The sequence below is a fragment of the Acinonyx jubatus genome, chromosome A1, assembly GCF_027475565.1.
Source record: "Acinonyx jubatus isolate Ajub_Pintada_27869175 chromosome A1, VMU_Ajub_asm_v1.0, whole genome shotgun sequence".
In the NCBI taxonomy this organism is placed as follows: domain Eukaryota; kingdom Metazoa; phylum Chordata; class Mammalia; order Carnivora; family Felidae; genus Acinonyx; species Acinonyx jubatus.
In genome coordinates this window covers 27,227,016-27,240,609 of record NC_069380.1, presented here as the reverse complement: position 1 = coordinate 27,240,609, position 13,594 = coordinate 27,227,016, and the positions used below count along the sequence as shown (strand labels likewise).

Below are 13,594 nucleotides of genomic sequence, written 5' to 3'. Positions count from 1 at the left end.
AACACATTCAAAATAAAAATTGAAGTATATCGTGTGCTTGACACTGGATCAGATATGATGTTGCTTATATAAAAGAAAGAAATTAGATCCTGTTAGCCTGAGGATATAATACTGAAATTTAAGTAAATGTGAAATAGCATAGTGATAGAGCATATGTGAAATTTTTTTTGAATAGTGGTAAATTAGAGATGTTGATGGAATTCTCTGATATTTACAGAGTTAGGCCAAATGAACCATGGGCTATTTAAATGCCCCAGTATGTTTTAGATGTTATTTTACTTTTAAAAATTAAAGTCGAATAAAGGTATTGTCAAGAATTCTGTGTGAACTACTTGCTGAGATTTCAGATTCAATCTCCTGTACTTCCTGTTTTCTACATTTGCAATTAGATAGTTTCTTTTCCCCTTTGGGGTCATTCAGATATGTGGAGGGCTGGGGGAATTTATTGTTGCCTTAGAGCTCTCTCAATTTGTGTCTGAAAAAAATACCAATGATGTTTTAGTGCATGAAAAACTGTTACATAGCAGATAAATGTGTTTTTCTAGGAAATTGATCATATTCTTATTTTGGACCAGTTAATGTTAAAGTTTTAACTTAAGTGCTTTATATCTAACAGTTTTAGTATTTCCATAGAAAACTTTATGAGAAAGACCTATGTTCTTATTTCAGAGTCTAAGATCTGATTGTGTATGATACATGGTATTTTTTGAAAATCTCAAGTGGAGTTCAATTTCCAAATAATATATTTTTATTTGTTACAAATGGTTTATGCTTAAAAAGTGTAAACTATTTTATTTTATTTTATTTTTTATTTTTTATTAAAAAAAATTTTTTTTTCAACGTTTATTTATTTTTGGGACAGAGAGAGACAGAGCATGAACGGGCGAGGGGCAGAGAGAACGGGAGACACAGAATCGGAAACAGGCTCCAGGCTCTGAGCCATCAGCCCAGAGCCCGACGCGGGGCTGGAACTCACGGACCGCGAGATTGTGACCCGGCTGAAGTCGGACGCTTAACCGACTGTGCCACCCAGGCGCCCCCAAAAATGTAAACTATTTTAATATCAATTAATTAAAATATAATTAAGGAGGTAAATCAGTTATAGTTCTCTTCCAATAAGGAAAATGAGGTTGGTTTTTTTTTTTTTTAACATTTATTTATTTTTGAGAGAGAGAGAGACCAAGCGTGAGTGGAGGATGGGCAAAGAAAGAGGGAGAATCCAAAGCAGGCTCCAGGTTCTGAGCTGTCAGCACAGAGCCTGATGCTGTGCTCAAACTCACAAACCATGAGATCATGACCTGAGCCGAAGCCGGACGCTCAACCGACTGAGCCACCTAGGTGCCCCAGAAAGATGAGTTTTTGATGAAAGCTGTGCACAGCTTTGTCCATTCAGTGTGGGTAAATAAGATTTGACTGCAGTTTTTGGTCATATATTGAACATTCTTATTTGCGCCAGTGATCTACCTAATTTGGGTTTGGTTTCTTTTTGATTTTAAAGGTTGTAGGCCTTTTCATGTTTATCTTTCTATAAAGTTAGTCTTGAGAAACAGAGGTTAACTCTGTCGTCAGTGTTATTTTTCTGGTATTATTTTGATATATTATTGTCTTATTAATACTTTTCTTGTATTGTTGAATGAATGTAAAGTGAAGTATATGTGGCAGGTCTTCTCATGTGCTCTAGGACCATGAAGGTAAATGATACACCCTTTTTGACCTTAGCGAGCTTATTTATTTATATATTTTTTATGGAGGTTCTCATGTTGGGCTTGTGAACTAAAGGGCTTCAGAGAAACCTTTGGATCCCTTCAAATTATGTATAAAAAATTTGCTGTGTGTACATATGTGTGGTTTTCTGGGGTGACCCATAGATTTCACCAGATTTTTAAAAGGTTCTTTATATGTAGAAAAGCTAAAGGAGACAGAGCACATCTAACTATTAACTAGTGTAGTAAATGTTGTAATAAGGGTAAAAATAAAGGTCTTTGGGAGATTAAACGTTGGAGGCCCATCACGTTTCAGGTCCTACATAGGACTCATTTGATATGGACCTTTGCCTTGCTACATGCTATGTCTGTTGTGCATAATATAGTGACTGATGTATAGTAATTTTTGTGTCAGTGAGGGTCCTGGCAGTAATGGATGGTTTTTTTTTTGAAGATAGTTTAATGAAGAGATTATTTGCAGAGGTAGGCATGGTTTAAGGTAACCAGAAATGGGTGATGAATCATCCAGAGGCTAGCAATGGTTGGAGACTGTTATCCACCCAGAGAAAGGGGCAAGAGAATGGGAATTATGTATGTTCCAGAACCCAATGAGAGTCGTGGGCATGGAAGAGGAGCTCTTTAACAGGAGCTGTGGCTGAAAAGGAAACATAACAGGAAGTAAATTGTACCATTACTTCTATCTTTTTCCACCTTTTGCTTTTCTGCTGATGCTTCCTGTTTAAGAAGACGGTCTTTTGTGCACAGTTATCAATCCCACTTGGCCACATAAAAGTGGGTGCTGGGCTCTGCATACTTCCCTACCAAGAGATGAGGAGTTCACATACCCTGTGCTGGGATTACCACCTTTGTGGGATTTGTTCTGCTGAAGCATAGTCAATGGCTCTCACATATGCTCTCAGCTTTCAGTATTTCAGACTCCAGGGATGGTGTGGGGTGGAGAGGGGTGAGTTCTTCTGTTGCACCACCAGAGGGGTGGGTGTTTGTAGGCCCATTTCCCTTAGCTAGCACTGGGGGTGGGGGAGGGGGAACCCATTAGCCATAACGGACTGATGCATACAGCTGGAGCTGAACTTTGTCTTCTTTCGCGTAAGTAAAGCATTTTTCAGTGCTTGACTGTGTAATGTTTTCCTTGGCAACTTTGATACCAAGATGCAACAGGCAGAAGTGTTTGGAGTCCTCTCCTGGGATTCGTCACCTGTGCCTGGTGTTCTTTTTGAAACTTCCTCTCTTTGGTAAAACCCAGACAGAAACTAGTGGGCAAGTGAGGACTTGGATAATGTGGATAAGGGGATGCAGAAGTACAGAGCAAGTCAGAGAAGGGTGGAGAATGAATCTAGAAGGACAAATGGAGAATGACAGCAGAGTGCTTAATACTTATTTGTTGAATTCAATTGAATATTGTTAAACATTTTAGATTTACATATTAAAGGGAAAAATGATCAGATGCCTAATGGTTTAATGTTTCTGATATAAATATCTCCAAATGAAAATCTCTTTGGAATTGTAGAGGCAACAATTTGTATTTTGAGTAGTTAAAATAGTGAAAGTGACACAATTATTAATCTATAAAAATATGAAATTAGAACAACACAACTTTTTAAGACTATATTTTTCAAATATGGTTTTTTGAAATGTGAGAATTTGTATTATTTAATTTAGAGAAGACCAACTCATTTTCTAGGGCCTACCTCAAAAATTACTTCTATGAATCTTCCCTTAGACAAATTTAAGTGTTTGCAGAACACTGTTCTTTTTTCTGCTATACCACTTATATTCAATTAATAGTAGTTATTTTATTGATAATATTAAAAGCAGTTCACATTTACTGACTGTTTACTATGTGCCAACCCACTGTGTTAAGTCCTTTACATACATAATTACATTTTATCCTCACAATAACCCTAGGAAGTATAGATACTGTTGTTTCGCGCTTGAGATGCCTCACCGGACAGAAGTTCCACAAAGGCCAAAGGTCTTTATGTGCTGGTATTAATATTTCTGCAGCATTTTGTTGTTAGCGTCCCCTAGGTATTCTTTTAGTTGAGTACCTTTTCATATGTTTATTAGCCATTTAGATTTTTTTCTATAAAGTCCCTGACCTTTTGCCCATGGTTCTGTTGGATTGTCTCCCTTATTAGTAATATGGAGGAATTCTGTACATGTCTTTGGATATATGCTCATTGTCTATTATGTGTTACAAATGACTTCTCCAATTCTGTGGTAGATTTAGACTAAAGTGTTAAGAACAGGACATATCTGGTAGGCAAATATAAATATTTCTAGACAGATGAAAGACTAAACAAGGTTATAAGGAAGGAATAAATTCACACATGAAACAGTTGAGTAGTTTGTTAGGACTGAGGTTCATTAAAGTGAACCAGTGGAAGATAAGACTGGAAATTTCAAACCATACAGCCTCAGGGAAGCTTTAGAAAATGGTAAACATATACCTCAACAGAATATCCTCTTTAAATCTATACTCTTTAAATCTATACCTCCCTTCTGTTCAGGACAGACAACCTGTCTAGACAACCTGAAGGGAACTTTGGAAACTGTTTTGCCTCTCTGGGTAGCTAGCTCTAGACTTCCTCTGCTCTGCTGGGGGAAAAAAATCTTTCTTTACTAGGGTATCCAGTGTTACTGCCTGGTAAAAAAGTATATCTTAGCATTAGAACTGAGGAGGAGAACCATAGATGAACTTCCTTCATCTTGTCTATGAAGAGCTCTAGATTTCTAAGAGACAGATGCTGGATATTAAAGTTAGAGCACTTTCATAACATCCCTCCAGGCTCAACCTCTGTCTTACTACTTCTGCACCAGTGTGAAATGAATCCATTCTGTTCCCTACTGAGGAAATTTTTTTTCTAGATGTATTTTTTAGTCTTTCCTGGATCTTAACAGATTTACCTCTCACCATTAGAGAAAAACATTTCTATCGTGTCTCTCCTGAGTTCTGTATCCATCAAAATTTGATTTGGCTGCAAGCGCCTAAAAATAATAGTGGCTTACAAAGATAGAATTTTATTTTTATCTTGTGTAAATAGAGGCAGTCCTGGGGTGCTATGGCGTCTCCCTGATCATCTGGGGCACAGTCTCCTTTCATCTCATTGTTTTTCCTACTTTATCCAACATGGCTGCTCTAGGTAGAATATCTACATTTCTAGCCAGTAAGAAGGAGGAATAGAAAAGGAGAAGGACATTTCTTCCATTCCCCAAAGGACTTCTCAGAAGTTGCATATACCACCCTGCTTATATCTTATAAGCCAGTATTTAGTTAACATAGTCATAGTCTAAGGGAGGCTTGGAAATATGTCTGACTAAAAATAGGAATTCCCAATCCTAGAGAAGAAAGGGGGAATGGATGTTGGGGTGGGGGAGCTATTGAGCTCTGTTATGTAAACCTTATCTGTTTTGATTTAAATATTTTTCTGAGATGGTAAAGGAGAAAAGCATAGAATAATATGGAGTATATAACCAATTTAAATTAGATTTTGATCAGAATGAGCTCATAACTTTATGGATTCTAAATTCTTGGCTCTTATTTAAAAAACTTTACATTGGTCTGTAAAGGTAGAAATAAACTAACTTTTAAATTATTCATAATTCTTACTAATTTTTGGCACTTTGACTTCTTTACTAAACATAGATCTAATGTTTTATCAAAATTTAAAATATAGCAAATGCTATTGCAAATATAAAGGAAATATGTTCCTTCTATCTTTGTAGAAGATAAATATATTTAACCACTATTAAGAATAGCCTATAGAAAATATTTTAGCATAAAAGCTCTTGGGTAGAATGAATTCATATATACAGAAATTAAGTGAAATCTAGAATAATTTTAGTTTACTGAAAATTAATTTTTTTTAATGTTTATTTATTTAGAAGGACAGAGATATAGAGCATGAGCAGGGGAGGGGCAGACAGAGAGGGAGACAGAGAATCTGAAGTGGGCTACAGGCTGTTAGCTGTCAGCACAGAGCCTGACGCGGGCTTGGACTCACAAGCCATGAGATCATGACCTGAGCCGAAGTTGGATGCTTAACCTACTGAACCACCCAGGTGCCCCAAGTTTACTGAAAATTAGCTAATATGGTACACAGCAGGTAGAATCCCATAGACACTGCAGATTTAAAAAAAAATTCTGTTTTTCACAGCAGAGCTTGAATAAAATGTAGTATTTAACATAATTATTCTCATTATTTTAAATGGTTTACCGGGGTGCCTGGGTGGCGCAGTCGGTTAAGCGTCCGACTTCAGCCAGGTCACAATCTCACGGTCCGTGAGTTCGAGCCCCGCGTCGGGCTCTGAGCTGATGGCCTAGAGCCTGGAGCCTGTTTCCGATTCTGTGTCTCCCTCTCTCTCTGCCCCTCCCCCGTTCATGCTCTGTCTCTCTCTGTCCCAAAAATAAATAAACGTTGAAAAAAAAAAAAATAAATGGTTTACTTGAAGAAAAAAAAAGCCAGTGTAAGACTATAAGTGATAATCATTTTTTTTCCCTCACAGGCAAGAAGTTTGATAGCTGTCGGACTGGGTGTTGCAACTCTTGCCTTTGCAGGTAAGATAAGTAAAGCATACTGCTCAATAAATGTTGCAGGAGAAATATTTCCAAATAGCTTCTATAGTGATTCATGAGGATACCCTCTGTATTCTGAGGTTTGGGTTTTAAGACATTATACATTTTCATTTGTTTCTCCATTTATAGTCCCTGAACATTTGTCAGTGTAGCAAAAGCTAGATAACTGTGTAGTGAAGAAAATTAACAATAAGAAGCTAGGAAAACTAGCCCCAATAATAGTTGATCTTCATAGTATTTTTTTTTAGCTTGAACTATAATGTACTTTAAAAACATTCTTCAGTATGAAGCAATGTAAGTGATATGGGGTTCCTCTGTTCTCCCTTGTTTTTTTGTTTGTTTATTCTTGTTTTTTTCTTGCAGTAAGATGTCACATTTCCTGAGCAGTCACTTTTTTTGATGAGCATAGTTATTCCCTGTAATGTATTAATTACTTCATTTTTTTTAAACACATTGGTGTAATTTCTTCTGAAAACCTGGGAGAATTTCTTTTACTGTCCAAATCATCAAAGAATAGTTATAAAAATTTAAAGCAAAATTGTTATCTCTTCCAGTTGTAAATTGGATAGCTATTTGCTAATCAGGTGTTGATCTGAGAGCATCTCTCGTTACATTTTTTGTTTTAGCATTTGTGTTTCTTAAGTTTCGTGGATTTGATTTTGTTTGTTGGATCTTCTCTTTAAGTGAAGCTACATTCCATGTGGTTATGTGGAGTTGGTAAGATCCAATTGCAAAATGGGACATAAAAGATTGTTGTTTTGTTTTATATGATACTTAATTTCACGCAACTCTCTTAAAGCACCTTAAGCATAAACACTTAAAAATCAAGATCAGTGGTTCAGATTCTCTTGGTCTTTGTGCCATCAACGTCTTGTGTCTCATCGTGATGACTACACTGAGGTTTTCTGAGAAGACTATCGTCCAAAAAGGAATTCTGACAAACTTGGCCCTAAACATGAAACGTGAATTTTAGTATCAACTATTTTAGCAGAATTGGTATAGTTATTTTGAAATTCAAATGGAAGATTTTTATTTGAAATTAAAGACAGATGCTGTACTTTTGCTAGGGTCTTCTTTCTAAAATGAGAAGATTTGGTGTGTGAATTGTGTAACCATACTTTTGCCAAGTTCTTATTACTAACTACAATGCTAATAGCAGGCAGCTCTCTTCCAGAGCCAAATGCAACTGAATAATGGAATTTAGGAGAAAGTACACTTAGACTTGTTGGAACTTGGTCTTCTGGTTTATGGTTAACGTAAACCTTCAGATGTCACTTGTTGAAGACTTTACCTACTTTTTTCATCAAGACTGCCTGATTATATGTGCTTTTATATTTTATATTTTGAGATAATTTAAAAGCTATACTGTGTACTATTGTAGAATCAAATGGAAATTGACATCTATAGGACAAGAGGTTTGGATGAGTTAGGCTCTCACTTAATTCAGTGTCACTTATTTAACTTATTTAATTTCCCTTTATTTAATGCTCTCCTTGAGGTCAAGAACTTTTTCTCTTCTATGTGGATTGACTATTTCCCATCACCCATATCTAGCATCCTATTTTTCACATGTTGTTTGCACAGGAATAATAGTGTGTTTAGACAGGTAACTTCTTTTTTTTTTTTTAATGTTTTCTTTTTTTAATATTTATTTACTTTTGGGAGACAGAGTGCAAGCAGGAGAGGGGAAGAGAGAGAGGGAGACACAGAATCTGAAGCCAGCTCCACGCTGTGAGCTGTCAGCACATGGCCCGACGTGGGGCTTGAACCCATGAAGCGTGGGATCATGACCTGGGCCAAAGTCTGACGCCTAACCGACTGAGCCACCCAGGCGCCCCTAGACAGGAAATTTCTAAGAGGTGTATGTAATTGAGCTTTCCCAGTGGAAATCTTGATTTGCAAAGAAGGTTATGGTTGGAAATTGAATAAAATCCAGAGTATCATAGTGGGTTTTCTAGCAAGACTTTTGGGAAGAGAGACACTACTGTTGATCGGTACATAATGCTGATTAGGGTACAAAAGGTAAATTAATCAGGTAATATTTTATTCTTGTTCTATGCCCTCAAAATAGTTTGGGACCTGTTTTGCTATTGATGACTCAGGAGTTTTAATTATTAGGATACCTCAGAAAAGAAAGCACCAAAATAAATTATGCTTTTAGGAGAATAGTTAAATTTGGTGAGAAATTGACAGTAAATATCTTTGGTGAATATTTCTTACATAGTTGCTTTTTACTTTGTAGATAATTCCATTAAAATTGTTCCTATGTTTTACAGATCCTAAATAGTATTTGTTCTCTTAAGTATTTCAAAGTGATTATCACTGGGAAAATCAGTACAGATAACCAGATGTGTGAATCTACACATACATGAAAGGACTTTATCTATAGTTTGTGTTAGAGTACTAGGATGTTTTTTTTTTTTTTTTTTTTTTGGTTACCTATCCTATCGTATAAATAGAAGATATTATACATAAACATTGACATTTTCTAATTTTATAATCATTAATTAGAACTTGATAAATAATAACTTTTTTTATTTTTATTTTATTTTTTATTTTCGAGAGAGACAGAATGTGCGAGCCGGGGAGAGGGGAAGAGGGAGAAAGAGAGAATCCCAAGCAGGTTTTATGCTCAGCACAGAGCCCAATGCAAGAGCTCCTCCCACGACCCTGGGATCATGACCTGACCTGCAAGAGTTGGATGCTGAACCAGCTGAGCCACCCAGACATCCCTCAATCTAATAACTATTTTAATTCTGTTAAAATGAAATGCTTCCTCCATTCAATAAATTAGACATTTGGAAAAATAGAACTTTCTGGTAAATTTTGAAATAGTTATTGAAATAATACATAGAAAAGAAACTCGATAAATATTGTAGTTACTACCTTGTGGGTATTGTCTTTCCATATTATGGAAAATATGTTTGCTCTTATTCCTGTTGTTTTTTTAGGTCGCTATGCATTTCATATCTGGAAACCTCTAGAACAAGTAATCACAGAAACGGCAAAGAAGATTTCCACTCCTGTGAGTTAAAGATGGCTTTAGTTAGAAGGCTTGTTTTGATTTTTGTTTATATGCCATATTTGATAGTAATTTAGAAAATGTCTTAGATTTTTCAACATTTGTAGTTTACTTTCTTCATGATACCCTTGGGGTGTTTGTCTATTTCTTGATTTGTTTCAGTCTCTTAGTCACGTTATTTTTATTTCTAATCTTATTCCTGCTTTTGACATCTAATTATTATATCTCTCTTAGTAGTATTACACCAACTTTGAGGTAATTTATCTTCCTTGTTTAATTAATATTAATTCTTTTAGTGATTGTCTATATTAATTCTTGTGGTAGAAGCTGGATATAGTTGATGAATAAAACAGACAAGTTCCTTGCCCTGATGGAGCTTACCTAAGAGTTTATTTCATCATAAAATTTGAAACTGATCCCCGTGTACCACCGCCTGATCATTTCAAACATAAAATTATAAGATTCCAATGCTGAAATCCTATAGGGTTTATACATTCATCTATAGGCATTGTAGCTACTCTGCTGAGCTAAATGTAAGTGAAGAATGAATGATAGTAGATACCTAAAAGCTACTGCGTAGTGGACTGGTTTGTAACTACTGGACACAATGCAAAGAAAACTCACTGAAGTGTTGCAGCATAATCGTTGACTTCTGGGAAATAGAAGCAGATATGGGATAGATCAGCTTGGCTTGCAGCAATTGGAAAATGAATGACTTGTTTTAGCAAAGGCATTACAGGCTTGTGAGGCTTAGTTAGCCATGAACAATGACCACACTTTCAAAGGATGACATACAAATAATTAAACTCAGGTCCAAAAGAACTGCAAGTGATTTTGCAGACCTATAAATGTATGTCTGTGATTAGAGGGAGCATGTGTGTTTTTTTTTCTGTGTTCCTATTTATATTTTATTTGGCTACAGTATTAATAGGTATTTAGCATTCGTTCAGTAATTATTCATTAAGGGCCTTCTACATGCCAGACATTACTGTGGAGAGTGGGGTATAGTCAAGGACCATATAAAGATATTGCCCTTAGGAGTGTATATTTTAGTGGACACAGACAATTAACAAGTGAATGAATAACTAAAGTATATTCTATGTAGAAGTGTTGACTGCTTATAAGAAAACTGAATCAGGCTAAGAGTTTAAAGAATAACAGCAGAGAGGAATTGATACTAGATGGGTCAGGGAAGGCCTCACTGAGAAGATGAGAGAGCAGATGTGAATCTCTGAAGAAAGAGCTATCTAGGGACTGAAACACTGCAGAGGTCCTGAAGTGGAAATGAGCTTTGCAGCAAGAATAACCCCAGTGAAATATGCAAAGGGAATAGTGGTAGAATAGGGACCAGATCATTTGAGGCCCCATAGACTATGATCAAAACTGTGAATTTTACTTCAAGTATAATGGAAAGCTTTTGGAAGGTTTTGAGCATGGGGGCAATGTGATTTGCATTTTATTTTATTTTTAATGTTTATTTAATTTTGAGAGACAGAATGTGAGCGGGGCAGGAGCGGAGAGAGAGGGAGACACAGAATCCAAAACAGGCTCTATCCAGGCTCTGAGCTGTCAGCACAGAACCTGATGCGGGGCTCGAACTCATGAACCATGAGATCATGGCCTGAGCCGAAGTCAGACGCTTAACCAACTGAGCCACCCAGGTGCCCGTGATTTGCATTTTAGATGATCACTTTGCTGCATGGAGGGTCAACAAGAACAAGCCAGAGTGAAAGCTCTCAATCCAGTTAAGAGGGTATTGAGATACTTCAGGTAATAGATAAATGGTGGCTTGAAATACAGGAATGAAAATAGTGGCATAGTTCCTTAATTCAGTGTTACTTATGTCTTTCCATATGTTTATAAATAATGAATGGAGAGAATTTCAGAAATTATTTCTCTTCTGTTAAGGTGATATTCAGTAGATATATTTATGCTATAAATAAAGGACTCCCAAGTTTTGTAGAACTGCATTATTTAACATTGTAAAGGAAGAGAGAGCAAGAAAATGAGAAAATTTTCACTGCTCTGTGGAGGCGCACGGATAAGGTAGAATAATTTGAGAGATTGTCATGGGTATACTAAATAGAGAAATAATGTGTCCCTCTTTCCTTTTCCTTTGTGGGCTTGAGTTAAGAAACAGTTTTTGATAAATCTGGCCCTGTTTTCCCCCACAAAATACTACTGTTGCAGTTTGCAGTGGAAATATTTTTTAGAACATCTTTATCATCGTCACTGTCATCATAATTATACCTCTGTGAAGATAAGGGTGTTTTAAACAATTCTTTAAATATTAATAATTCTAGGGAAACTGAGAAATTAAATATGTGCATGCTTTCTCTTGGCACTAATGATTCCAAAAAGTCAAACTTCATAAAACACAGCATTTACAATGTTTTGATGTTATTAATATGATTCATTATTAAACCAAATAGGGTTGTTAAAAAAATAGGAATTTGTAACTGTGTGCCACTAAATCTCTGTCGCTCAAGAGAACCTGGAAAGCATTCAAGGTTCAAGTTTCTATGTTTTTTAAAAAAATTTTTTTTTAAGGGAGCCTGGGTGGCTCAGTTGGTTAAGCATCCGACTTCAGCTCAGGTCATGATCTCACACTCCTTGAGTTAGAGCCCTGCCTCGGGCTCTGTGCTGACAGCTCAGAACCTGGAGCCTGCTTAGGATTCTATGTCTCCCTCTCTCTTTGCCCCTCCCCTGCTCATGCTCTGTCTCTCTCTGTCTCAAAAGTAAATTTAAAAAAATGAAAAAAAATTTTTTTTAATGTTTATTGTTGAGACAGAGACAGAGTGTGAGCGGGGGAAGGGCAGTGAGAGAGAGAGACAGAATCTGAAGCAGGCTCCAGGCTCTGAGCTGTCAGCACAGAGCCGCCCCACCCCCCCCACCCCCCCCATCCCCCCATCCCCGTGAGGCTCAAACACAGGAACTGCTAGATCATCACCTGAACCAAAGTCAGATGCTTAACCAACTGAGCCACCCAGGCGCCCCTCTATGGGTTCTTTTTAAATTTCTTCTTGAAGCTTGTTTTCTCTGTACTTTATTTAACATCATTTTGTCCTTAAATCTCATCTTTGTATTTTCATACCTTTTTTTCCCCCCATTTTTCTTGAATACTACCTGGAGTAATTTTTTCATATGGAATGCATGGATGGTAAATGTTTTAAGTTCTTCTCTACTAAACGGTTTGTTTCTTTTCTCTCATTGTTAGTCACCAGCTGCTGGCTCCTTGGAAATCTGGTGAGCCAGTATGAGGGAAGAACAGAAGTTTCTGCTCAGGGGCCACCTGGCTGGCTCAGTCAGTGGAGCCTGCAACTCTAGGCTCATGAGTCTGAGCCCCATATTGAGTGTAGATTACTTAAAAAAAAATCTCTGCTCAGACTGAACCTCAGTGCCCACATACATGCTTTCCTGTATACTCTCAGCCACATTTTCTGGTAACTGAGACTCTCAGCTGGAATTTCTTGTGTTCTTATTCTTACTCCTTTGTAAGCAGCCTGTTTTGGTTTTCTTTTGTTGTTTGTGTTTTAGGTTTTTAGTTTTTTGGTAATTTTTATTTGTTTTTTAACTCTGGAAGTTTTGGGTTTTTTTTTTTTCTTTTCTTTATTACTGATGTTCTGAAATTTCACAGGTATTCTCAGTGAAATTTAAGTGAAAAGTCCCTATCTTTTATTCTAGAAGATTCTCCTATACTTTTTCTTTAATTATTTTTTCTGTTACATTTTCTCTCTTTTCTGTTGCTGGAACTCTTACTAGAGACACATTGGACCTCTGAGTCTATCCTTTATGTCACTGAACAGTTTCTTTCTTATTTTTCATCTTCTTATCTTTTTGTTTTACATTCCACAGTATTTCCATAGCTTATCTTCCAGATCACCAGATTGGGTTTTAGCAATGGCCAGTCTGTTATTTAATCCATCACTAAATGTTTTACTTCAGTAATATTTAATATCTCTTTTCATAGCAATTTACTCTTTTATGGATATAAGATACTAATTTGAAAGTTGTCAAGTCCTCTTCTGCTTTCTGATTTACCTCCTTCCTCCAAAAGCCAGTTGTTACTTGTTCATCTTTCTTCTGTTTTATTGCCCCCCGTGGTATTGGATTTGTTCAAATGTCTGACAATCCTTGGTTATTGGTGTATGTTTGTGAGGACTGAGTTGAATAATATAAATGTTATAATAGTATAACAGTTTGGTAAACTCACTTTATTAAAAAAAAATTTTTTAATGTTTATTTATTTTTGAGAGACAGAGCACAAGCAGG

At 36.3% G+C, this 13,594-nt stretch overlaps 1 protein-coding gene across 1 annotated transcript in view; it reads left to right on the top strand.

Moving 5' to 3' along the window:
* The window catches only part of DNAJC15 (DnaJ heat shock protein family (Hsp40) member C15), a 70,136-nt gene that overhangs the window by 24,532 nt on the left and 32,010 nt on the right, over window positions 1-13,594 (top strand). The window contains exons 2-3 of the mRNA XM_027064905.2: window positions 6,231-6,282; window positions 9,252-9,325. Coding sequence (XP_026920706.1) covers window positions 6,231-6,282; window positions 9,252-9,325 — 126 coding nt within the window. The remainder of the gene's footprint in view (window positions 1-6,230; window positions 6,283-9,251; window positions 9,326-13,594) is intronic.